The sequence below is a fragment of the Cyprinus carpio genome, chromosome A3 (genome assembly GCF_018340385.1).
Source record: "Cyprinus carpio isolate SPL01 chromosome A3, ASM1834038v1, whole genome shotgun sequence".
In the NCBI taxonomy this organism is placed as follows: Eukaryota; Metazoa; Chordata; class Actinopteri; order Cypriniformes; family Cyprinidae; genus Cyprinus; species Cyprinus carpio.
This window is the reverse complement of record NC_056574.1, coordinates 4,735,986-4,762,093: the sequence shown is the minus strand read 5'-3', so window position 1 is coordinate 4,762,093 and position 26,108 is coordinate 4,735,986. Positions and strand designations below refer to the sequence as shown.

The 26,108-nt window shown below is 39.0% G+C and overlaps 4 protein-coding genes across 5 annotated transcripts; 2 read left to right on the top strand and 2 right to left on the bottom strand.

Annotated features, from left to right (window-relative positions):
• Positions 1-651: 651 nt before the first annotated feature.
• LOC109052525 (protein Tob2-like) lies at positions 652-4,393 on the bottom strand. Its single transcript, XM_019069954.2, has 2 exons — positions 4,177-4,393; positions 652-2,282 (listed from the first exon to the last, which is right to left on the bottom strand). Exon 2 carries the CDS (start codon positions 2,011-2,013, stop codon positions 856-858), a length of 1,158 nt encoding a protein of 385 aa, XP_018925499.1. The 5' UTR covers positions 2,014-2,282; positions 4,177-4,393; the 3' UTR covers positions 652-855.
• A 1,729-nt stretch (positions 4,394-6,122) lies between these two features.
• Positions 6,123-9,476, top strand: LOC109046495 (DNA-directed RNA polymerase III subunit RPC8). The gene is made up of 6 exons (XM_042716694.1): positions 6,123-6,600; positions 7,743-7,839; positions 7,963-8,049; positions 8,915-8,978; positions 9,081-9,309; positions 9,410-9,476. Exons 1-6 carry the CDS (start codon positions 6,490-6,492, stop codon positions 9,458-9,460), a joined length of 639 nt encoding a protein of 212 aa, XP_042572628.1. The 5' UTR covers positions 6,123-6,489; the 3' UTR covers positions 9,461-9,476.
• Positions 9,477-10,593: 1,117 nt separating this feature from the next.
• On the top strand, positions 10,594-16,884 carry LOC109052557 (cold shock domain-containing protein C2-like). 2 transcript variants are annotated; one of them, XM_042716683.1, is made up of 4 exons: positions 10,594-10,721; positions 12,883-13,136; positions 14,082-14,204; positions 15,190-16,884. In XM_042716683.1, exons 2-4 carry the CDS (start codon positions 12,958-12,960, stop codon positions 15,350-15,352), a joined length of 465 nt encoding a protein of 154 aa, XP_042572617.1. In that variant the 5' UTR covers positions 10,594-10,721; positions 12,883-12,957; the 3' UTR covers positions 15,353-16,884. The 2 variants fall into 2 exon arrangements, with proteins under 2 accessions (XP_042572617.1, XP_018925526.1); XM_019069981.2 differs by lacking the exon at positions 10,594-10,721 and adding an exon at positions 12,232-12,292.
• A 149-nt stretch (positions 16,885-17,033) lies between these two features.
• On the bottom strand, positions 17,034-25,202 carry LOC109052546 (phosphomannomutase 1-like). Its single transcript, XM_019069973.2, has 8 exons — positions 24,874-25,202; positions 23,137-23,254; positions 21,634-21,710; positions 21,400-21,491; positions 21,225-21,324; positions 20,980-21,055; positions 19,180-19,295; positions 17,034-19,101 (listed from the first exon to the last, which is right to left on the bottom strand). The coding sequence occupies exons 1-8, from the start codon at positions 24,985-24,987 to the stop codon at positions 18,979-18,981; spliced, it is 816 nt and encodes a 271-aa protein (XP_018925518.2). The 5' UTR covers positions 24,988-25,202; the 3' UTR covers positions 17,034-18,978.
• Positions 25,203-26,108: the final 906 nt, after the last annotated feature.

Sequence of the window (26,108 nt, the reverse complement as noted above, 5' to 3'; positions counted from 1 at the left end):
CAATGACCTTTAATCTCGTGTCCTATCCCATTCGAAGACAATCAGTGGTTAATCAAAACCTCCAACTGTTACCTTCACGCACTTCCTACTAGGAACCCAAGTGTGAAACCAATCAGACTCGAGCAACAATCCTGCAATCAATCATTCTGCCTGTTTGTCTTCGGTGTCTGAACTTACGAGATCTGCGAGAATGAAAATATGCATCAATTCTCAATCTGACTCACTAGGAATGGGTTTAAACACTTGCTGGTTTCATCAGGATATGACTTAATGTGTTCAAACTGAACAGGAGAATCCTAAAGCTAAACCAATGTAGTAGACGTGAGCTGCCTCTTAAATCATCAGCTCAAGAGCACGAGACCCATAAAATTACCATAGATAATCAATTACGACCACTGAGGTGTGACCAAACTGTTAACGTGGCTGTAATCTCCAGTGTGTCATATTTCTGAACATAAACACCATCCAAAAATCCCTTTTAGACATCTAGAATCTTCTGTAAGAATATTAGCTTTTTTCCCCAGAGTCAATTTTAAAAAGTAGAATTAATCAAAGCAGATTAGAGAAACAAATATTTGCAAAAAAAAGACACACAATAGAAAAAAAAAAAAACAAAAAAACACCTTCAACAACAGGATGTTTACTCCAACAAAAAATAGTCTATTCATAAAAAAAATAAACAACATCATGAAACCAGAAACAAATGAATGGAAAATAATCACAAGTAACACTCAATTAGTAGTCATAATACTTTGATTTATCATGGTGGTAGTTTATGATTTATGGAGGGAAAAAAAAAAAAAAAAGTCCTCAAGGAAAGCGTTTCAGCACTGGGATCTCTTCAACTCTGAGACTTTAATTGGCCAGTACCACAGGTTGGAAGGCCTGGCTGGAATACTGCAGGTTGTATCCGAGTCCTTCCACAAATGGAGGTTTATCTATGAAGGAAACTCCACTGTTGCCTCCAATGATTCCCACAGCCTGTCCTGGTTGTGGACTGGAGAATGGATCGAAGGAGGCATGTGGGTGTGGAGCCTGGAATGGCGCCATTGATGGACCTTCGACATCAAAGTAGAGGGGCCTCTGGGAAGCGGGAAACACAAACTCTTTGGCATTAGGAGACAATTGGCTTGGGATGGGTCCAGCTAGAGAGTGCATGGAGAGGGACAGGGGTTTGTGCTTGACCAGCCCCGGTGGGGAGATGGTGCTTGGGGAGCACGTGATCATCCTCTGTTGCGTAGCTGTGACAACGCCAGAACCGGAGGCAACTCCAGGGTTCCCGCACTTCATCTTAGTGGAGCCAAATTTGGTGGCGGCGAAGCTGGCTGTGGTGAAGGTGATCGGCTGAGGTATGGGCCGCGAGTTGGGTGTAGAGTACAAAAGGCTGCCGCCTGGTGGCGAGGGGGTAGATGTGTTGGAGGAATGAGCGCTGGGATTGGTGGGAGTGCTGGGAGCGGCGTAACCGAACAGTCCCGGGCAAGATGAGGTAGAAAGAGGAGCTGGCGAACTGGAGAGCGACGGTAGCATAACCGGCGACACCTGGCCACCGATGGGCACAAACACCTGAGCCTCTGGGTTAAAGCCCAGATTCCTGACATCCTCAAACTCCACATCTCCTGTGAGAGCAACGTCTGACCTTTCGGCATCTCCCCCTAAACCTGGGGGATCCTCCGTGTAGAGGACTTTCACGGCACCCTTCTCCCCAATCTGGTAGGACACTTCGTAAGGATCGATCCAAATACTGAGCTCGGGGGGAACGTTGGCACGGACCTCATCTGTGTCCAGACCGCTCCTCCTGGCTGCCAGCTCCACCACAGGGTCCCTGGGAGCTCCCAGATGCAGGCAGCGGAAGGCAGAACCACGTAAAGGAGCTTCAGGGTACCAATGCCCTTCAAAGCGGGACACCAGGATACGCTCCAACTCCTCACCAAACAGATCTGCCCTACGGCGCGGGAGCTTGTTGTACAAGTAGGACACGATGAAGTTCAACGCAACTTTAACTTCCAGGTGCATGATGAATTTGATTATGTCTCGAAAGTTCCTTCAGTTATACAGAGATTTATGGCTGTTCTTACATCTCTTGCAAATATCCAGGTGAGAGCCTTTAGTCTTAGCCTTAAACGTCAATTTAAAAGCAAGGGCCTCTGATTTTGGATTGTTGCTCAGAAATCGCTTCAAAAGTGATTGTCAGAGACCAGTTGATCTTTAAAAGTCTTCACCCTGAAGCACTGATGTATGAAGACTGGACAGCAGCTTTCCAAGATCCAGTTTCGTCAAAGCCTCTAGAAAGACAAAGACAGACCAGTTAAACGGGATATTAATACACAGTTGATTGACTGTCTGTGTGCATGTTTTTTTTAGATGCTGAGGCCAAGGTACCAATCTGTGATTATCTTCATGAAATCCCTCATCTGTCCCTCTGGCTAAAGCACTTAGGATTACATGTGCTTAGAGAGGAAAATTTGCCACCAAAAGCACACCATCCACACTAGCTAAAAGAAACACTAAGAGGGAATGTTCTACAAAGATATATTATATTACTTCAAGCCCAGTGAATGTCATTTTTGTCCCAATAGTGGAAGGGCATCACTTTTGACTGTGCCAGAGTACACACTTTACAGAAAGTAACAAACCAATGGTTTGTGGTTTATAGTTTACCTGCACCTAAAATGACATACACTTACTGTAATACATTCTACCTAAACTAGCTAAAGATTAAACCATCTGAGGGGAAACCCTGTAAACTGCTGATAAAATGGTGCTGTTGAAGGCAGGAGTTAAAAACTCCACCTCCCGGCATGCACCACGCCGCCGCCTTTGACGTCATCACCGCGCGTGTGAATGTTGATGTGACGCCTCCGCATTTTCAAAACACTGATAAGCTCCGTTAAAGCCCGTTTTATAAATGCACCGCCCTTGTTAGATTTCCTGTAGCACATTGGAGGACAGTAACCGGCGGTAAATGTCACGAAACGGACGCTTCTTCAGAAATGAGACGCGTTGAGTAGTGCACTTGAATACCAGCAGTTAATAAAGAAATTATTAAAATCAAGTTCTCATTTAAATTGAATGACATTTTTAGAAATAAATCTAATCTCTGTTCGAGATTTTATGCTGTCATTTAATACGTGATGGAATTACTAATTGATAAAATAAATTAAACGAGCAGTGTATCCATCTAAAAAAAAAAAAAAAAAAAAAAAAAAAAAAAAAAAGAATCATGTCGTGTTTTCAATGTCACTCAATGTCAGAGTTTGACCAAATGCCACAACATAAACAGCTACATTTAAGCGACTGACCGAATATTATTCATTCCGTTACTAAACCATTATCCACGAGCCTAGATGTTTGTTTACACCCCCATCAGATAACGCACCCATAGGGTCCACATCACCTCCAAAAATTACACCAGCTTCATCAAAACACCAAACAAATATTTCACTCTTGACTTTATAATGTTCAACTTACAATACACAACTGAACCCAACACTATCATGCAACACAACACATTCAAACAGAATGATAATAGTGTGGCATGACAACAGAAACAACTGAAGCAGGTGAAAGTTGCTGTGTGTGTGTGTGTGTGTTGGGGGTTCCCTCAAAGAAACTTAAATTTATCTTAAAATAACTTAATTAGGCCATCTAACTCCAAGAGCCATTCAAAACAACCGATCCTAAGCGTTATAATTCATTTTCCACTCTTTTTCCAGTTCACCCCCCTAAAAAAACGAGTTCCATAGAGTTATTTCTAACATGACTGATGTGACATGAGCTTATAAATGTCCAGCAGCTGTTAGAAGCCGACAGCAGAGGAAGAATCAGCTTCTGCAAACCTTTGGCCTGTTTAGTCACCTCAGCACACCATTAAAGCCAAGGACATCTGTGCAAACACACATTCATCAAGAACTCAAGCAGGGTTACATGCAAACGCCGCAAATACGATCAGTTAGCGTCATAATATTGTATCTTTAGATGCGTTACTTCGTGACAATCTAAAATTGGCAACTCATTCAAAAATAATAATAATAATAATAATAGCCTAATAATAATAATAATAATAATAAAAGACTGAATATGTAGCTACGTTCAACATCAAGTCCAGCACCAATACATTTAGCTGTCATTCTGATTAAAACATTTGGTGATTTAAATAGACATGAATCAAGTACTTACTGATTAAAAGCTCTTGTTTCTGTCCTGCGCACATTATTTCCGTTTATTACACAAATATCAGAAATTATTCGTGCTTGAGGCTTTGGAGAAATCCTTCACAAAGAATCGCTGCCTTGTGTTGCGCACTTTTATTTTGCTTAATTTTAGGTTTAATTTATCTCATGTCATGGCGTGATGCGTCGCCGCTCCCGCACGCGCCCGTGGAAACTTCGGTTTGACAGCCTCGCGCATTTATATCGCTCCGCCCTGCGCCATGACGTGTTTTCAGCTGGAACTACTTACTGATTAGATCTTGCGCAATAATTCAACCCACCCAGATGAGTGAGCGGTCACTAGTTTGTTAAGACTCTCTTCACTCAATTAAACTTGATTAAATATATATAAGCAGTGTTTGCTTTTAATACTGTAGTATGTTTAAAACATTTATTATCCATAATATTAAAATCATGCTGATTTGACATTTTATTTGATATTTTTAAGACACGTTTATTTCACTTCGTCTGTAATTAATCAGGCGAGGCTGTGCTGCAGAAGACTAAAAATAAAAGATGTCATAGCAACAGTGCAGCCATTGGCTGGCGCGAGCTGGGGGCGTGGTGACGTGAGTTCAACACGTGACAACGTGCATGATGGGAATTGAAGTTTCCACACAAATCGAATCATGAGAGCTATAGGTCTATTTTTTTCATTAATTAGTTAATTAATTTATTTTTATAAAGTTATATGAAATTAAAAACAAATTAAATGCAACTTGACATCAACCTAAAAACAACCCAAACACAAAAAATTAATTATAGATCAAAAGAAAATCTTTTTAAAAATGGTTTTTAAAAACACTTTAGTGGCTTTTAGAATATTTTCCCCTCAGAAATTAGATTGGATTTTTGAGAATTAGTATATGACTTTTATTAATTTATTTATTTTTTAATAATATAGGATTATGTCTTGTAAAAATGCTCTCTTGTACACAAAGAGGGAGTGATTGAGAATGTCAGATATGTGGTTTACCATCAACATGACACATCTGATATTACGTCTCATAATTTTTACTAGACAGTGTGTCCCATCTAAACATCTCATTTCAGTCCAAATGCTTGCTAAAACATGTCTGTTGTAAAACTGACATTTTAATGGCTTGTATGTGCAGGTGCTGCACTGAACTGTCTCAACATTTACACAGTCTCTGGTTTATTTCTGGCAGATGAAACTGTTCCTACACATTTTCCCAGCAGGTGAATCGTTCTCCTCTTTGAGGCGAATGTTTGAGGAACATCAGAGGACTGCGGTCAGATGGCATCGTGTCTCCTCTCTGCTGTATATTCATCTCTGAAGAGTGAAAATCAGGCCTGTGTAAACAAGCTTATAAAATGGCAGTCACGTTGTCTTAAAAATCTTAAATATTATGATGGAAATCTCTTTATTAGCCTACATCTTATGAACTCATTTAAGTTTTTAAATACCCCGTCAGTCTTAGAACTAAAACCACCTCAATAAAACACAAGAAAAATACGAATTAAGGGCACAGGAGATGATATTTTTCATTTTAGGTGTGTCTCAGGTGTCATAAACATGTTTTTCAGAAACAGTTTTAAATTCAAATGTAGAAACACACATTAGATTTTAGTCATTATTCCTTGAACTGAGAACATTAAAATACAATATATATATTGTATTTTAATGTAAGATTAATTAATATTAGTTCATTAATAGTAGTAGATATGATTTTTTTTGCATGTGTTTATTTATTTATTTATATTTTTTTGCCACGAACAGCAATATTTACAAGCATAAAAGACAAAAAAACTTATAAAAAAGTAGAAATATTTTGACATGAAATAAAGCGTATTATATATTTTTTACGAGTACTACTCCACAAAATAGTCCTACAAGCAATTTAGCTTTTAATTCTTGAAACAGAATTTAAACGTATCCACGTCACGTGACGTCAGTACCGTAAAGCGCCAGCGGCTGTCGTGATTCGGCACACGTGTAGCTGTTGTCATTCGGTGAGCTCGAGTCATGAGAGATTTTGGGTTATTATTAATAATGTAAGTGTATGAACCGGAGCAGCTGGGTAAGATCTGTGTGCACACAAACACGGGCTGCTGAGGCTTCAGGGGTACGGAGAGGTAATATGAGAGAAACCCGAAGAAGCATCTCATCCCAGAGCCTGAAAGAGTGACAGATTCATAGATCAGTAGCTGATAGATGTGACGCGCGCAGTCTTTCTGAGAGCTCGGGTGTGCAGCAGCGCGCAGCGCGTCGTTTAGTCCGGTTCCCTCGGCTCGGGTCTGGTTCTGGTCCTGGTTGAGTATGTTTGTGCTGGTGGAGATGGTGGACACGGTCCGGATCCCGCCCTGGAGCTTCCATCGGCAGCTGAACGAAGCCATCGCCGAAGAACTCAACAAGAAACTCGCCAACAAGGTGAGCAGAGACCTCTCTGTGTGTGTGTGTGTGTGTGTGTGTGTGTGTGTGTGTGTGTGTCATCGTGCCTAAGATCCCTCAACCCTGGATTTCGCTTATCTGTCTATATTGAGTCATGCTTCAAAACAAATACTTCAGGAAATACACACACACACACACACACACACACACACACACACACACACACACACACACACACACACACACACTTAAAAAGTTTAGGATCAGAATGATTTTTAATGTTTTTTACAGGAGTTTCTTCTGCTCATTAAGGCTGCATTTATTTGATCAAAAATACAGAAAAACAAAATAATATTGTGAAATATTATTATGATGTAAAATAACCTTTTTTCTATTTTAATATACATTAAAATGTAATTTATTTCTGTGATGCGCAGCTGTATTTTCAGCATCATCACTCCAGTCTTCAGTGTCACATGATCTTCAGAAATCATTTATATATGATGATTTATTATCAGTGTTGAAACTGTTGTGCTGCTTCATGTTTTTTTTTTGGAAGATGTGATACTTTTTTCAGAATTCTTTGATGAATAAAAGGTTAAAAAGAAGAGCATTTATATAAAATAGAAATATTTTCTAACAATGTACGCTACCGTTCAAAAGTTTGGGGTCAGTAAATGTTTATTCTTTCTTTTCTTTTTTTGAAAGAAATTAAGACTTATATTCAGCAAGGATGTGTTAAATTGATAAGAAGTGATAGCAAAGATTTATATTGTTAGAAAAGATTTCTGTTTTGAATAAAAGCTGTTCTTTTTAACTTTTTATTCATCAAAGAATCCTGAAAAAGTGTCAGTTTCCAAAAAAATATTATTGGCAGCATTGATAATTCTAATAATAAATCATCATATTAGAATGATTTCTGAAGATCATGTGACACTGAAGACTGGAGTAATGATGCTGAAAATACAGCTGCACATCACAGAAATAAATTATATTTTAAAGGATAATAAAATAGAAACCATTAGTTTTATTTCGTAATAACATTTTGCAAGATTACAGTTTTTTTTCTGGATCACATAAATGCAGCCTTGATGAGCAGAAGATGCTTAGAGTCATTCTCACAGACCTTCAGGTGTTATAAACCCGTCCAGCCTGCTGTCTAACGCCTCCGTCGTCTGCAGGTGGTGTATAACGTGGGTTTGTGTGTCTGTCTGCATGACGTCACTAAACTGGAGGACTCCTACATCTTTCCTGGAGACGGAGCGTCTCATACTAAAGGTGCGGAGCTCTTACGTCTCTGTTCCTCGCTGCATTCGCTCCAGCAAGACCTCACTCTCTCTCTCTCTCTCTCTCTCTCTCTCTCTCTCTCTCTCACTCTCTCACTCTCTCTCTCTCCTGCAGTTCATTTTCGATACGTGGTTTTCCACCCGTTCCTGGATGAGATCCTGGTTGGGAAGATTAAAGGCTGCAGTGCTGAAGGTGTTCATGGTGAGAGAGGAGTTATCTTCTTGTGTTCTTCAATGGTGGGGCTTTTATTGTTAACTAAAACTAAAACCATAACTTTAAAAAAAAAAAAAAAAAAAAAAAAATTGTCATAACTTGAAATAAAATAAATGTTAACTGAAGTAAAATGTATTAAAACAATTCAGCTAGTTGCCAACAATTCTCATTTTCATTTCAAGAAGTATAACAACTAAAAAAAATAAGCTACATATTAAATGTTATAGGAAATAAATATTAATTATACACTTAATTATACACAGAAGACATTTCTCATTTTCATTTAATTTCAATACTAAAATAATTTATATTTAATTTTATAATATATATATATATATATATATATATATATATTATATATATATATATTATATATATATATATATATATATATTATTATTATTATTATTATTATTTTATTTATTTATTTATTTATATTTTTCAAAATTTTCAGCTATTTGGCAAGGCAACATTTCTCATTTTCATTTTGTTTAACTTGATGTTCTAAAATGGAAGGACAAATATTTTAACTATATAGATATATTTTTTAATTTTTTTTTTAAATATTATAAATGACAAAACCACAACAGAATTACCGAAAACTTAACTTAAAAATAAAATAACCTAAAAATAATTCTAAATATTAATAAAAACTGTAATAGTATCTCAGTGATACCAAAACAACAGTTTTCTCGTGGTATATTCAGAGCCGTGGCTTTATACTCCAGCAGATCACGAGCATCAGAATAATGTCTTATTTAGAATACGGAACCCGTGTGGAAACTAAAAATGAAGAGATCATTGGAAAATGATTGAGGTGAATAATGAGTTTGTGTGTGTGTCGCTTCCACAGTGAGCCTCGGATTGTTCGATGACATCATCATCCCACCGGAGTCGCTCCAGCAGCCGGCTAAATTGTATCCTGAACGATCACTTCTTCCAACACACTGATATTAAACTCTTAGTAGTGTATTTGTAGCATCATCTCCCCAGCATGCTCTGTTCCTTGACTGTCATAGCGACGAGGCGGAGCAGGTGTGGGTGTGGGAGTACGAGACGGACGAGGGCGCTCACGACCTCTTCATGGACCAGGGCGAGGAGATCCGCTTCCGGGTGGTGGACGAGGTCTTCATCGACACCTCACCCACCGGCCCCAGCACAGAGAAGGAGGCGCCGAGCGCAGACACAGCGCCTCCTGCAGGAGCGGAGGACAGCGAGCAGCAGAAAGAGGCTCCCTACACACTCATCGTGAGAATATTACACCTCAAACATCACAGCTGTTATGAGTATATAACCTGTTACATGCACTGACAGTAAGACCACAAACATCTCTTGTTTTCTTCTGCAGGGGTCTGTAAGTGAACCAGGTCTGGGTCTTCTGTCCTGGTGGAACGGTTAACAGTATCTTTGTGTTAGAAACACCAGCTAAAACTTCTCATAAGACTCCATGAACTTTAGTTCTGTGAGCAGCTGGTGCCGACCAATGGAGGACGCTTAATAAAGAGCCATTTATTATGATTTAAATGGGGGTAATGCATTGTAACTTTGCTGTTTTTTTAGAGGATTGTGATATTTTGAGTCCGATTAAAGACTTGCTGTGTCCTACAGAATTTACTTTATAGAAAAAAAATGTGTTTCGCAAATAATCTTTTTTTCTCACTCTGAATGGAATATTTTTGTGTGACCATTTATCTATGGTTTTTGGATTTTTTATTTTTGGCATAATAATGGAATAAATAAAAAAAAATAGAAAATTATACAGAATAGAGTCTTAATTTTTTTTTCTTTACATTTTATGTTGTATTTAAATTTTCTTAAATAAGAATCTTCTAATTTATAAGACTGCTAATTTTTTTTTTTTTTTTTTTCAGAATTACTGTATTTTGGGTTGTTGACTTTTCTGTCCATTGCAAATTTGCAATAATATATTATAATAATAGTTATGTGTGTGTGTGTGTGTGTGTGTGTGTGTATATATATATATATATATATATATATATATATAGTACTGTGCATTAGTAGGCCATTAGTATTTTCACCAACAAAAAATGGTTTTAAGACAGTTATTTCAATATTTTGCTGTAGTGTGTCAGGGGGATATAGCAGTTTACATTTACAAACATTGCTTTTGCAATTAATTGTAATAATCCAATGAGGTTTTTATATGTCTGTCTGGGATTACACGAAGAAACAGAACAAACTGACACACTACAGCTGTGGCCTAATGGCCTAAGACTTTTGCACAGAAGTGTGTGTGTGTGTATATATATATATATATATATATATATATATATATATATATATATATAAACTTACTTTGTATGCATAATTTCAGAAATATTGGTATTTGTAAAATAGCTGTCTCCACAGTGGTATGATATCCGTAGTGCCAATGATGTAAGCATTTTTATTATATTTCATATAAAGTACTAGACATGTATTAGCTGACAGCTGTTTACAGAATCTCATATGACACGAGACAGAACGGCTTCGATGCGTCATCGTCGGGATTCGGTGATGACGCGTGAACAAACGCGTCGGTTCTCCCGGTAAAAGCGTGTGCACGGGGATCTCCTCAACACTCGAGCTCCTCAGAGCGGATCTGCTTCATCTCACATAACGGCGATCCACGGGACGGAAGCATCTGCCAACTCCAGACAGTACGTTTCTGCATGGGGTCCATTTATTTGGGCGTTTTTCTTTCTGTCTTTTGCCTGTATTTACTCCCGTAATATGTGTACTATAGATAACAGTGCATGTGATCTAATAACAGACATAAAGTGATTAAATTGAGTGCTTGTTTATTTTAGGCGTGATATCCCATCCTGTCGCCCACCTTTTGTTTATGTCCGGCCGTGTTTCAAAACTTTAGCGCGCACTATCTAGACAGCACTTATTACAAGCGCGTTGATTGTGCTGGTTCTCAAAATAATCGCATAATATGATGATAACGCCGCCAAAAATGCTGTCTAGTAAGTCAGCTGACGAGATTTTGAGGCACTGCCCTCCGTCCAGAACGTTCTGGAAGCGGGTGACGCTGAACGGATGAGAGGGAAAGCGTCGTTCAGTCCATCAAGCGTTCATTAACATAAACCTGACATTTCCGAGTTCTGTTCAGTCCTGGAGACCATCGCGCGCACACTGCTTCTGTCTCTTGTTCAGGTGATGTCAGTGCGAATTCGGCTCGCTTTTGGCCAGAAGCAGGACACTGAATGTCGATCATATTTCTTGTGCTGTCCTTATATGAGGAATGTATTTCCATAAGCGGTGATTCTGACGTCATTGCATATCCAGCTGCGGCTCTGACGTCACGAGGCCAGATTTCACGTCACACATTCACTTGCGCGCGGACCCTACAGAGACTATAACCTAGAAATGATAACTATAGCCTACTTCTGACACCTGATGTGTACAGTTTGATCTGAACTTGTTCAGATAGACACTATTTTCTTAGCTTTTTAAATCCAACTTTATAAAACCCAAACAGAGATAATAAAAATAAATAAATAGGCCTAAGGCTAATATTTTATTTCAGTTTATTTTTGGCTGGAAATATAAGGCGCACTGCATAGTCTCACATAGTTTACTGCAGTGCACACAATACACATATACTACAGAATAGTACAGCCGATTATAGTCCCAGATAACACAGGTACGTCTGCAAGAAGTCTGTTAAAGATCTCTTCATCTGGAGAGAATCTGCCGTGTCCAAACATCTGATAGATATCTTAAAGATGTCAGCTTTACATTCATTCTAAATCATAAACATCTCAAAGACATCTTCTAAACGTCTATTTGACATCTGATAGGAAACGTCCTGTAGGCTATTTTTTTAAGTGTTTGCTCATCTGTAATAGCCTACCCCAGATAGCACACACACACATCTGTAAGACCTGATTGTGACGACACTAAAAGCATCTGAATCGCCTTCACAAGAGTTCTAAGAGTTTAGACATTGCATGAATCAGAGGTAAAAAAAAAAAACTGATACAAATACTGTTCAGTTTCTTGCACAGACCGATTGTTTTGTGTCTTTACACATTAATGTATTGTCATGAGCCGCAGGGTTTAATTTGGATTTGTCTGTGCATGTTTTTTTTTTTCTCTCTCATAGACTCTGTTACCATTGCCAAGCACTGTACAGCTGAGAGACTGCAACGTCCGAAGCTAAAAATCATAATTTGTGGTCTACTGAAGAAACAAAGTCACTTACATATTGGATGCCCTGGGGGTAAGCAGATAAACATCACATTTTCATTTTTGGATGAACCTTCCCTTTAAGATGTCAGTTTTACATTCATTCTAAATCATAAACATCTTAAAGACATCTAAACGTATATTTGACATCTGATAGGAAACGTCCTGTAGACGGACTGCAGATGAGCTAACACTCAAAAAAAAAAAAAAAGAAAAGCGTATTGCAGATGTCAAATAGACGTCTCCGTGATGTACGTGTGCTATCAGGGGTAGTACGCCATCCTGTCAATGCAGGCTAATGTTAAACATAAATTTGGAGTAAACACAGTTGAGTCTGATCTCAGAACGCCTCCCTGTGTTCTTTAAGCCCTCTTTGAAGACAATGCAGGCTTTTGTGCCGTCTTGACACAAACACACACACACAGATAAATGACAGCGCAGAAGCTGTTTTACTGCACGTCGCTCCTCTCAGAACAGTCTGTGCCACTGAAAAACAGAACAAAGTGCGCCAGCGGAGCGTTTGTCAATATACGCACTGGTTGCGCGTGCGTCAGAGGGAAAGCTGCAGCAGGGAGAAACAACGCGTTGGATCTGATGTGAGTTTTATGAGTGTTTCTCTCGCAGGTTGTCTTCTGCAAGCATCTGAGTTCAGAGAGCAGACTGACCCAGATCTTCGCATCGCACCCCGTGCCCGTGACTATGGCGGAACCGGAGCTGTCGTCCGCGGCGGACCCGTCTCTGCGCTCTCCGCGCTCGGCGCCGCTGTTGCTGTCCTTCCCGTTCCCAAGAGAAGGTAGCCGCGTTTGGGAGCGAGGCGCGCTGCAGCCCGGGCAGTTACCGAGCCCTCTGCCCACCAAACGAACGCGCACGTACTCAGCGTAAGTCCAACACCTTTACAGTTACAGTCATGCATTTGATGCTTTCAAAAGTAAGTGTGTTCCCTAGCTGGGGATCGAACCCACGGCCTTGGTGTTGCACGCGCCACGCCCTCTAGTTGATTCCTAGCGAACAATTCCGTTCCAGACCCTTTTGCAAACGTTCCCATTAAGTTATGAAAATGTTATTTCGGAATGTTCTCAGAAAATCTGAAACATCCAGTTTTAAAGGTTTAAAAACTGTTTTACATTGTTACTGCAAAATTAAAGATGTTATAAAAATTAAAGTGGTGTTCAACTTTAGCATTTTGCAAACATGAGAATGTGACACAGGGATGTAGGCTACTCGAAACCATCTGAAACAAGTAGTAATGTTTGGAAAATGTTTCAAAAATTATTAGTTGAGCAGTGTATAAATGATGTTTTTGTGCTAACATTTTGATAACGTTATTTAAGCCAGACAATTCTGAATGGACATTCTGTTAAAGTGACTGGAATAAGTTTGTTCGGAACTTTTCCGGAACATTAGCCGGAGTTCTAAGGATGTTCCCTGTTAGCTGGGTTTACAGGAACTAGATCTTTTGAAGGCAACACACTGTAAGAAAGATGGAGATGTTTATTGCAGCATAGCAGTGACAAAGTACATGTGGTAGGCCTACCTTGAGTTCAGCGGAGTTCACATCCTCAACCCTTTATACAGTTAATGTAAATGAGTTGCTCCTGTCGTAACCGCTGTGCTCTGCATGTTAATGAAGTTCTGACACCTGACTGTCTGACATGCTTCTCGGAGTCCCACACTTGCTCCCATTCTACAATTAATTGCTCACCCTTTGCTCAGTATGTGATCATCCCCACAGATCTAGAAACAATGTAACTGTTGACTTACATCTGGTTCGGGGCAGACTACAGTTTCTTTCAAGTCACATTCTCGTCTCTGTGTGTCTGCAGGACTGTCCGAGCAAACGGAGGTCCCGTCTTTAAGGGCGTGTGTAAAAACTTCTCACGGTCGCAGGGTCATGGCTTCATCAGACCAGCTCACGGCGGAGAGGACATCTTCGTACACATCTCCGAGTGAGTCAGAGTTCACCCGCTCGGACTGAAGCCATCAGATGCTTTTAGTGTCGTCACAATCAGGTCAAAGCCAAGAGAAGAAGAATTAACAATGATAACAACAAAGTATAACAATAATCCTGTAAAAATTATTTTCAAAACTGTAGGTGAAACATTATTGCAAGAAAAAATTCAACGTGTTAATTGTGAAATTTTACCAGCAATTTCTGTGCAGAAATGTTTTCTTTTTTACTGAACTAAGATTAAACATTTAAAAAATAATAAAAATAATTTAATAAAATATGAATATAATAAAAATGATAAATCAATACAATATAATATTTTACATATATTAGAATCTGAGTAGCAGTAGTAGCAGTAGTAGTATGAATTATAATTGCAACAATAATCATCATTTTAAAAATGAAACAACAACAATAATACTTGTATAAAGTATAATAATAATGATAACAATAATAATAAAATAATACAATATTTAAAACTATATAATTATATAATGTATTACAAAAACAATATTATTTGATCATGTATACTATTAATAGCTAGAAAAAAAGAATAAACATTTATTAAAAAAAATATTATTATTATTATTATTATTATTATTATTAATTGTGCTCAGAGATTTTTTATTGCCTGTGGTTTTAAAAAACAGATTTTTAAAATAAAGGTAGCATTTGCTTTTTTATTTATTTTTATTTTTTAAAGAGACGACTACAAAAAGTAGTTGTTTTTATTGAACCTGATGAAAAAAAAAAACCTTTATATAGCACATTTATGTCTTTGTTGTTTATTATTATTAAACCAAATTATACATTTATCAAGTTTTTTCATACCTAACGTTTTATTTGAAAAAGCTACCTGTCATGTTTGTTTGTTTGCTGATGAAGAATTATGGTGCAGTAGCTTCATATCAAATCTCTCAGTGTTTTAGAGGTTTTCCTGCTGTTACATGTCTGTGTAAATCCCTGCTCCGTCTCTTTGGTAGCATTGAGGGAGAGTACGTTCCTGTGGAGGGAGACGAGGTCACGTACAAGGTCTGTCCAGTCCCGCCCAAGAACGTGAAGGTCCAGGCCATGGAGGTGATCATCACGCACCTCAGAGCAGGAACCAAACACGAGACCTGGTCGGGCCAGATCATCCGCTCCTAGGATCCGGCCGGAGCAGGACTGCACTGCGGGGAGGAGGGTGGCATCACAGAAGTTTACGTAGAGTTTGTTTCTGGTTAAATGAGTCCTCTGTAGGTGTGAGAGACTGAGATGATGGTTGAACATCCTCAAACTGGACTGTGAAAGAGTCAAACACATCGATCCAGTGGCACATGCTACACTTGTGGCTGCTTTTGGCTCTTATATTTATTGCTCTTTATTTATGCATTCATTTTTGATGTTAAATAGATGGTAATAGGGTGAATCTCACCAAAAAACCTGTCCAGAACGTATCATATCCACATTCACAATCATATTCACCCCAAAATCAAAAGGAAAAAAAGTAAGCAATTATGTCCTGCATAAAGACTATTTTCAGGACAATTTCACATTTAAAGCATCATAAATTGTTATATTTGTACTGACTTTAAGCATTTAGATGCATTTTATTCATGCATTTTACTGATTTTAATTAAAAAATCATGAGAATCATTGCTGAGAATAAAAATAATGACTAAAAACGTGGTACAGCATTCATTGTTTTACTTATAGCAGTTAGATGATTTATTCTCATGAAAGTCACAATGCAAAAAAAATCTGAATGATCCTAAAAATAACCTTAATTTTCATTATGCTAGATATTTTTTATTTGATTTCAGGGTGAAATATGAATCCGATGTAAACATGATCTTGGCAGGTTTGGAGGGTTTCATCCATTAAAGGAACACTCCACTATTTTGAAAATAGGCAAAATTTTCCAACTCCCCTCGAGTTAAACAGTTGGTACGGCAGCAAACTATTCATTTTCCGTTGGTCTTAGTACACGATGTAACTACAGAAGTCAAGTTTTAAATAGGAAAAATATGGAAACTATTTCCTCATTTTTGAGCGAGATGCTAACGGTCTAATCAGATTCAATGATCTATGCTAAGCTAAGCTAAAAGTGCTACCGCCAGACCCAGAGATCGGCTGAATGGATTCGAAAACGGTAAAACTCAACTCTAGGGGAGTTGGAAAATGAGCCTATTTTCAATAAAATAGTGGAGTGTTCCTTTAAGCTGTGCTATATATGCTGGAACTGAAGCATCATGGACTAATATTGCACTTGAAACTTGAAAAACCCCAAATATAAACTGCCAAACTGACTTCATCTTCCAGAACTATTTCTCGAGAGCTTTTCAGGGTAAAAACGAGCAGCATTGTCTAGACCAGCTGAAGAATAACAGCCGGCTAGCAAAACCATTTAAACACAGCAGTAGCAGCTTTAATGAGCTTGTGTTGTTTTTCCTGTATGTATGTATGTATGTATGTATGTGACGTTCGTTATGAGCTCAGAGATCCAGTGACGTGAAGAACTGTTGGGTCATTTGTTCAGCATGTTCTTCTAGTGATTTCTACTCTGGTGCCTCATTTGGGTTTGGTGTTTGTTTGTAAACGTCATGTTTATTTTTAGCACTTTTTAGAGCTCAGATCACTGTGGTCGACAACATTTCCATGTGAACTATGACAGACTAATAAAATTAATTTATGATTTACACGTCTGTATCTTGCTAAGCACATTATATTATATTAATCATACAGAAAGAGCTAAAGCTAATATTTGCATGGCCATATTGCACTGACCACAACACCTCCACATTAAAAAAAAAAAAGTTTTAAACATCCATAAACAGATCAGACTCCATTGCAATATGAAAACGTTTTATTTAAAACAAACAGACTTGTTCATAATTCATCACCAGGCATATTAGCATTTGCATTTCACATGGATAGGCTATATTTCTGAACCACGAAAATCCTATTACTGTTTCAGTTTTTCCTTTCTTCGGGAGTGTTAAAACTTTAATGTGTAACAAATAAAAAGATAAAGATCCTCACTAAATGAGTTTGTTTAAACGTCATTTCTTAAATCCAGCACCGGTTACATCATTAGTGTAATTTTATGATATGAATCAATTCAAGTTAAAGTGCATTTATGCAATCAGACATGAAGCAACGATACATTAACATTCACAGCATACGCTCAAACACACGACGGATTCTGAATTAGAAACACTCGATGCCCGATTAACAAACGGTCAACGTAAGAAAGCTCTTAATAAATGCCGCGGAAATCAGCGGGATCAACATGGTGTCTCAGCGATGCTGGATTCTCTCCGGAATGATAATATCACATCTAACCTGATTCGTAATCTTAACCTCGCTAAAAGAGAGCGATGCGACAAACCTAGATCAACTACTAGTTAACTCAGCGTTAGATCAGATTCTGTCGTTTCGGTCCGTCATTCATTCATAACGCAGATTTTTCATCATCTTGTAAATATCTCAGAGTCAATCCGAGATCAGAACCACATTCAACTACACTCACAAACATTTCAAAAAAGATCACGAGACTGTAACAAAAATGAAGCTTAACATGGAACAGACAGAACTGATCACTCGTTTCATCACGTTGCGATTGATCTTACGTTCACACTGCACTTCCGATGTCACTCCGCATGTCTGATTGGGTTCATTAAAGCCACGTTCACACTACGGGATTACAGCAAGTTAATGAGCTCACTCACAGTTGGGGCTGTGATCGGGGAAAACTAGCGGGTGATCAGCGCTCGGCAATCTTTATGTGTGAACTATTCAATGATGCATCAAAGAGGCTCGCTGATGAATGAATGTCTAGCATGCTAAATATCTGGAGCCAACTCGACATCCTGTGGTTTCAGGTGTCACGACGAGCTACAGCCCATGAAAAACAGCAGCATGAAGGTCTAACATGGTTTAAAGTCATGTAGTGTGAACCTGAACTCCTGAATAATTCACTCAGTGACAGCAGCATTTGTGTAGAATCTGAAACTCATTACTGTTTTGGACAACGATGGCTCGTCTGAGGTGCTAGAAAACCACAGAAACTGGTGCGTGTCTTCAGTGTCTCACAAAACAGGACTGCAATTACCAAACACATCTGATTAATTATTATCAGATAATGCCAAATTTGTCTCTGATATTCTGCTGCTCAGCTGCACTCCATTGCTCTGTTTATTTTTTGGATGACAAAAGTGTTTTTTTTGTTTGTTTGTTTTTTTGTGGTCTGCTTATAAAGACACGCAAATGATTGAGATGGCCAATTAAATCAAAGGAGGCGGGCTTTACTGTTCAAAGACAGTTTTAACGGCTGAACAATGACGTAAGATGTAGGCTATAGCTAAACATTAATATCTGTCAACTGCTGTAAGACAGAAATGCTAAAAGCACATTACGTGACGGAGCACATGGGGTAAACTTTGGTGAAAACGGCTAGTTTACAGCTTTGAGATGTCAAACAGTCCTGTATTCTTTCATCGTTCAGAGGATTCGCTGTGTTTTAAACAGTTGTCACTCCGGAAAAGTTGCAGTGTGAACGTGGCCACAGTAAAACGTTTTTTTTTTTTTTTACGATGAAACGAGTGGAAATTAATATTTGAACATTAAAAAACGATGAGGCCCTGTCAGTGATGTTTCCATGCAGTCGCTTCAGTGTGCAGATCAGCAGTGGTTTGGTTTGATCTCCGTGTCTGCTGGCTCTCAGGCTTTGCCCACAGTGACCAGCAGCGGGCGCAGGAGTCAGGTGTACAGTATGTGCAGCTGGACCTCTTTCACGACTCATTGGGAGGAGCGTTAAAGAACATCTCCCTGCAGAGCCTCGCTGTGTCTTCAGGGGAGCAGACGGTGAAACCGATGGTACGAGGGTCCTCGAAGATCTCGTAGTCATTTCCACCCTGATCCGTGAACAAATATTAAAAATAAATAATCATAAACACACATCAATACAGATACACGGCCATTCAATTACGCACCAACGAAGTTTCGTTGCCGAAAAAGAAGATGGTGTCCAATCCTTCCTGTTCCAGGACGTCCAGACAGAGGCGTTTGTCCCAGCCCTCCGGGAAGATGTCAAAACTGATCAAACCCCCTGCAGACAATGACAAAACACACAATTAAGAGACAATTTAGGAAAAGATTCATTTAAGATTGGTGTAACCTTGAGCATCAGTTTATCTACAACGCCTGAAGCGTTTTTCCAGATAATGTTCAGTTATGTTTTTAGCCGTTTGCAAGCTTCTACCAGTTTTATCCACTAAATTAGATGCCCTCATGCCAAACCCTGCCTTCCTAACACGTGCCAGCTGATCTGACGCCAGCAAACCTGAACGTGTTTACATGAATGGCAGGGACACAGTGGTTCTGACTGGTTCAACCGGCTGCATCTCTGATTCCGTTTCATTGTTTACAAAACATTAACCCTGTAAAAAATAGTCCTAAAAATCTTTTATTTTTAGAGAAAACTTTAGAAAAAAATCTATAAAAAAAAAAGTTTGCATATGTGTTTATGCCACTGAAAATATGTGGGGAAAAATACCTCAGTTTTATTCAGAGGTCTAAACTGAGGAAAAATATGCAATTTGATGCAGACGCTAATATTTAAATCGAAAAAAAAAAATAGTATGAAATTCAAATGCTTGTAATGTAACTCAATACGTTCCTTGTAACAGTATGACAGATAAACGTAATTATATTACGTGATCAGTCATCCCTCTATATCTCACAACAATGTATTAGTAAGAGGAGTTTTAAATGCATAGTTTTATTATCAAAACATATAAAGCAATGCAAAACAATGACGACTGAGAGACGAACAAATAAACATTTCTCAAAAGCCTGACGGATCATATTTAAGACTCGCTTATTTCTCTAAAAAATGATAACTGGATCATTAAGTAAAGTTGGATGTTTGTCCGGTTATACTAAAAGAGTTTTAACCTGCTAAGAGTTTGTCCTATCAACCAGACGACAGAAGGCATGCGGTAGATTGTGTGCAACAGGGTTTTCAGCGAAGTTTAAGAGCTTAGAATGAAGCGTAATATCACATACAGTAGGTTTCATAGGGTCAATCTGTCATTTTATGTGTGTTCCTCCAAAATAAACCCTCCCAGCGGCATTAAAGCAGCAGTGAATCTGCAAGCTATTACAGAGAGTTTAACGTGTTTACGAGCCCCGAGGCTCATTCTCACAGTAATGACCCTTTTAGTGAGAGACGGTCTGTCTTCAGAGAAGTGAACTGCTTGACTGTTTGTCCTCAGAGTGATTGAGAAACTCAGCAGGACAGAAAACAGCCGTTAAAACTGAACGATCGTCACACACAGACGTTCACTCCACCGACTGCATCAACATTCGAGCACTGACTCAACGGTTGCTGAAGGAACAGCCAATCAGACTGCTTGATCATCTCACACCCCCCGAAAAAGAAAAAGACAAAGCCAGTGTGTGTGAAACTGAGCTGAACTTTAGAGGCAAAACTGCTGGAAATTGCCTCCAGACGTCAAAGCTAATGCACATCCGTGTGTGTGTGTGTGTGTGTGTGTGTGTCCATATCTGGCAGAGTAAACACTCGTTTTCTCTCACAGGTCATTGGTCTGTAAACACACACACACGAGTGCATCCGTTAGCATTCGCTTATCACATTGAACACAGATAACGTGCGCGTGTGTGTGTGTGTGTGTGTGTTTTATGTGCCTAGCAGGCACAAACAGCTCTGTTTCAGCGCGGTTCATTTGCTTCACACCATCTGAGAGCTGGTGATGTCATTTCCTGCTCACCTCTGGTGAACCGCAGACCTTTTCCTGCAAACTCCTCTTGCAGAGCTGCCACAAACTTCTCTCGTATCTTCTCTCTCTGCGGGACGAGACAGTTTGGATTATTTTAAACGTGCGTTAAGGTTCATTAGGGTTTAAAACCAAAACAATCGTTTTGTACGGACACCGGTTCACACAATACATGTGAACAAATCCTCAGCTTTTGGCTAATTCTGGAAAATAACGCAGTTCTTGTGAACTGAGGATACCTTGTCGATCTCAGAGAACTCGATTCGCTCTTCGAGCGTGCAGCTGCGTCCGATGGGCGAGATGTTGATCATGCCATTACGAAACTCAATGAACGTCCCTCTGAGAGAAAGAGATTTGGTTTAAATGATTAGATTTGGTTTGCTGTACTGTAATGACATTACAGGTCTGTGTTACCGTTTCTTGGGTAGTTTGATGAGCCCCATGTAGCTGAGACAGAAGTTGATGAGGTCCTGCAGTAACTCCTCGCCCAGATGATTCTGAATGGCCTGAGAAACAGATTGAAAAATTAAATAAGACACTTTAAAGAGAGACGTTTTAAAGAGTGTCACTTAAAGTTCTACAAGGAATTCCAATTTGGATGTCTATGATATTTGAAATATTTAGACATATTTTCACATTATCAAGCACCTGTCTGGAGATGAGTTGGCCCTCTTTGTATTGCACGGTTCCATTTTCGGCGAAGACATAGTCAAACTTGTGAATGACTGCAGCGAGAAAGAACATAACAAAACAACAGAATGAGACGCAATCAAAGCACTCTGTTCATCATATCTTTTCATCATCCTGATGACCTTTACCTGTGTTACACAACACACGTACTGATCTAAACGAGCTCATTTACACTCAGAGAGCTTCAATTCGAGATCCACAGGAGTCCTGTTTGATCACTGATGTCAAAGACACATTAACTCACATCTGATCCAGGTTCTGCTCTAATCCGAGTGTGAATGTGATTGGATTCGGTTCTGGAGTGTACCGTTTCAGATTAAATCCTGATCTCTTGGTTAATCTAATCAGAGCTGCACAATTATAATGACAATGACAATCATCGATCACTGATGACACTATGAACTGATCTAGATAATTGATAAGATCTAGGAGAAGTCAAACAGAAAGTCAAGACTAAACCACACATCAGAAATATCAACTTTTCTTCTAGACAGCAGTGAAATTACATTGACATTGTGCATTTATGCATTTGGCAGATGCTTTTATCCAAAGCGACTTACGTTGTATTTAAGGAACAGATTTTATCGTGCATTCCCTGGGAATCAAACCCATGACCTCTGTGTTTCCATCCCCATACTGTTAGATCATGCCTCCATGCCAGAAATATCAGATCCAGCCCCGGATGCCAGATCCTGTCAGAAAATATCTCTTTTGTCTGGTAATAGAATAATCTAATATCCTGGCCTTCAAAAATGTATTAGCCAAGAAGCCAGAGAAGAGCAGAAGCGGGAGAAAAAGTTCATTGAATGATTTTAATTGCGTATGTTTCAGCACAAATCCAACAAGTGTTATTATATCACAAGCAACAACATCATCCCGTGACATTAAAAACCTTGAAATGGAGACATTAAAGAAGAGACACAAAGGATCCTTAGATCCTTCAATACTCTACTCTAAATGCTTCTCAGACGTTCCTCCCAAGAAAAAAAAAGATAATCTCACAGGCGTCTCCTCTGAAGATTTAGAAGAAATCTCAAGAATGTCTCAAACTGCGCTCAGACGTTTGCCATCGGAAGTCTCAATATGAAATCAAACCTTTCTCATCATTCACATTAATCTGAGACAAAGCTCCTAGTTTAGAGAAGCATAACTTGGAACTAAGCCTTCTGAGCTTTAAAAAAAGCAACCTGTGAGCAATAATATGGTCAACCCTAGCAGCAATGTCTTCTGGTATTGATTTCACAACTTTCTGGTCACAGATGAATTTCACAAAGGAATTATGGGATATCAGCTGTTGTGTTGATGTCCGAGTTGACTCAGTGATCCACACAAAAAACATCCCCCCCACACTACACATCACACGCAATATCCAAACCCCATTAAACACATGTTTGGATACTGATCCTGAAGACTCGTGATCGTCTTCAGGGCGGATCATGAAGAAATGTGTGATTCTCTAACCTTCATCTCCTTCTCCGAGCTGTTCTGCGATTTTGGAATAATCTGATCCACCCACCACGCCGATCTTCACCTTCTTTCTCAAGGCCTGGAAAAAATCGTCCAGCTCAGGGTCGATCTTCTGCAGACACACACACACACACACACACACACACAGAGTTACATCCCTGAAGGGATTCTGCTGTGACCTCAGGGCCCTGAAAACTGTTTTACGACTCCATTAAACAGTGGCATGCAGCTGTTCAACAGGTTTCAGAGTATTTCTGATCAGGGAACACACTTTAGGCAGACTAAATAGTCTAAATTTACTAGTCTTGTAAAACATCATGTCTACAGCCCTGTATGTTATACTTAACCTTTATGTTTTTGGCAGACATTCAAGTGCATGTCAGTCAAATTAATGTCAGTGTTGTTTACTGAATGGTTGCGTAACGAAACATTCTCTGTTCTTCTGTCAGAGCTGCAGACTGTCATAGACTCACGATATCACTGTACATGAAGTCATATTCTCTGTGAATCATAACAGTGTGCTAGGAGGGGAATATGAATAGATATTATAATAACGGTGTAAGAAAACTCCCAAATGTTTAATGAGGGAGTTTAAGAGCATCATGAAGGTGTGGCTGATGAACAATTAAAGGGGTCATGAACTGCACTTACTATTATTATTATTATTATTATTATTATTATTATTATTATTTTATAATGTTCTCTGAGATTCACTTATGTTAGTGTGGTTAAATAAAATAAAATAAAATTAAAAAGAGGCGTTGATCTTCCTGCGGAGGCGTGGCTTAGCCACACTATTACGTCATAAAGTGGCACATTCCAAAACAAGTCGTTTTCTGAGTTTAGTTTTAATAAAAGCTCAGTGATGGAAGCTTTCACAGCAAAACACAAGGCTACCCTGACAGTATAAAGATCGTTCACAAGAACGATAATAATAAATGAATATTGGCATCCATACCAAAGGATGTTCCGTTTACTCTTAGTGCACACATGTTGTGTGGAAATCATCTCAGCACGCCCTTCTTTAAAGCAGAAGATTTTCTGATTGGCTAGTGTTATCATCAAAGCGGTAAAAGTGATTTCAACGACACCGTTCCGTCGCTTACGCTATTCTCTGGAAATTAAAACGGTTTTAAAACGTTCTCACTTATCGCGTCTTGGTGTTATTAACGGGTTATTAACGTTGTATTTGCCTGTGTGTCTAAACAACGTTCTGTATAAGCTGTAAAGGTTATATTTGCTTTTCATTTTTCATTACTATAACGTTCACACAGTAACTGCTTCTACAGCGGAGGAAAGCACTGATGATGCAACATCTGAGGACACTGACACCCGCTCATCTGAACGTAAATAAACACTTCATGAGCAGAACGGCATGTTAAGAGGCAGATTTCAGTAACTGCTCATGTAACAGAACGAACCATGAGCTAATATTCCAAGAGCGTTGAATGGGAACATTTGTCTGATGTATAGGCTACGTGCAGAACGCGTGTACCGTACTGTACAAACACACACAAAAACACACTCGTTCACCAATAATACACACATGCTTCACCTACATACAGACCAGCTGCATATAGACACATATAATGTGCTCATAATAGCAGAGAGGACGCAAGGTTTATAGCCCTTTAAATGTTATGCATCATCCGTTACACTTAATATTATCTCATAACTATCGTGTTGATTAAAAAAAATGATTTTATATAAATGAACAGGCTCGCATCTTACCTCTCTCGGGGGTGTCAGCGTTCCGTCCACATCAAACAAGCACAAAACATTTCGACCTCCGGCTAAAAGAGACTTCAAATCCATTTCTTCTAGTCCAGCAATTGAAGTAGACATTTAAATGTTTTAAATAAGATCAAATAGGACGATTAAATATATACAAATCAGAAATGACTCAAGGTGAGTTAATGCATAAGAATATAAGGAGACACAGTCTCTCGTCTTTCATGAAACCGAAAGAGGTCAGTACTGATGAGTCTTATTTACCAAGGTTACAGTGTGTACTGCAGGCTACATGATCACTGCTGAGTGTGAATGAATCCGCACGTGTGGTTCCTTCTGCGGCACTCTCCGCCCTGGGGAGGGGTCCGCCCCAGCCAATCAAATGCGCGGAGTCTGGTCACGTGCGCGAGGGGGGCGTTACCGCGCTGTGCGATGAGTACAAGAATTGGGAAGCGTCATGTAGCAAGCGCGATCAAACGCGTCGCGGAGACAGTTCGACCTCTCACCTACTTCATTGCATCTGATCATAACAATAACAACAACAGAGAAAGCATTACAAAGAATCAAGGAAACAGATGTTTTCAATTAACTGTAATTTACATTTAGTAGACGCTTTTATCCAAAGCGACTTAAAAATGATGACAATGGAAGCAATCAAAATCAACAAGAGAGCAATGACATGCAAGTGTTATTATTATTATTATTATTATTATTATTATTATTATTATTATTATTATTATATAGGCTAATAAATAAAAAAGAAAGCGATCATTTAAATGTTGTGCATTAGTCAAGACCGCTTCTCCCAGCCTCTAGCTAAATAATTACAGAATCTCTTTAAATTAAAGGCACAGAGAAATTCAGAATGAGAAGAAAACAAAAACCAGAGGCGGACGTAACCATTAGGCAAAGGTAGGCGACTGCCTTGGGCCCCCAAAAGCCAAAGGCCCCCTAAAATGCTTTTAAATGCGAGGTGCGCGTTCAGTGCGGACGAAGAAGTGCTGGCTGTTGTGTTCATCACCACGACGAACGTCTGTGCGTCTGTGTTAAATGTGCTTCTTAGCAAAAGTAGGACCCTTTGATTTCTGCGATGTAGAAAATTGGGACGGAATCCCAGAATCCATTCATAAAAACAGAATTTACTGTGTAACGCGGAATGTGACGGAATGAACGGCGCAGATGCGCATTTTATTTGCTAGTTTGCTATTGAAACACGTGCAACGCTCGTGGTTGTC

Excerpts from the sequence above, each read along its gene's own strand:
- LOC109052557 (XM_042716683.1), top strand. The coding sequence starts at position 12,958 with ATGGCGGAACCGGAGCTGTCGTCCGCGGCGGACCCGTCTCTGCGCTCT. Across the intron at positions 13,137-14,081 it reads CGAACGCGCACGTACTCAGC|GACTGTCCGAGCAAACGGAG; the intron begins GTAAGTCCAACA and ends GTGTGTCTGCAG. Across the intron at positions 14,205-15,189 it reads ATCTTCGTACACATCTCCGA|CATTGAGGGAGAGTACGTTC; the intron begins GTGAGTCAGAGT and ends TCTCTTTGGTAG.
- LOC109052546 (XM_019069973.2), bottom strand. The coding sequence starts at position 24,987 with ATGTCTACTTCAATTGCTGGACTAGAAGAAATGGATTTGAAGTCTCTT. Across the intron at positions 21,492-21,633 it reads GCCAACTCATCTCCAGACAG|GCCATTCAGAATCATCTGGG; the intron begins GTGCTTGATAAT and ends TCTGTTTCTCAG. Across the intron at positions 19,102-19,179 it reads TCGGCAACGAAACTTCGTTG|GGTGGAAATGACTACGAGAT; the intron begins GTGCGTAATTGA and ends TTCACGGATCAG.
- LOC109052525 (XM_019069954.2), bottom strand. The coding sequence starts at position 2,013 with ATGCACCTGGAAGTTAAAGTTGCGTTGAACTTCATCGTGTCCTACTTG.
- LOC109046495 (XM_042716694.1), top strand. The coding sequence starts at position 6,490 with ATGTTTGTGCTGGTGGAGATGGTGGACACGGTCCGGATCCCGCCCTGG. Across the intron at positions 6,601-7,742 it reads ACAAGAAACTCGCCAACAAG|GTGGTGTATAACGTGGGTTT; the intron begins GTGAGCAGAGAC and ends CGTCGTCTGCAG. Across the intron at positions 7,840-7,962 it reads CGGAGCGTCTCATACTAAAG|TTCATTTTCGATACGTGGTT; the intron begins GTGCGGAGCTCT and ends TCTCTCCTGCAG.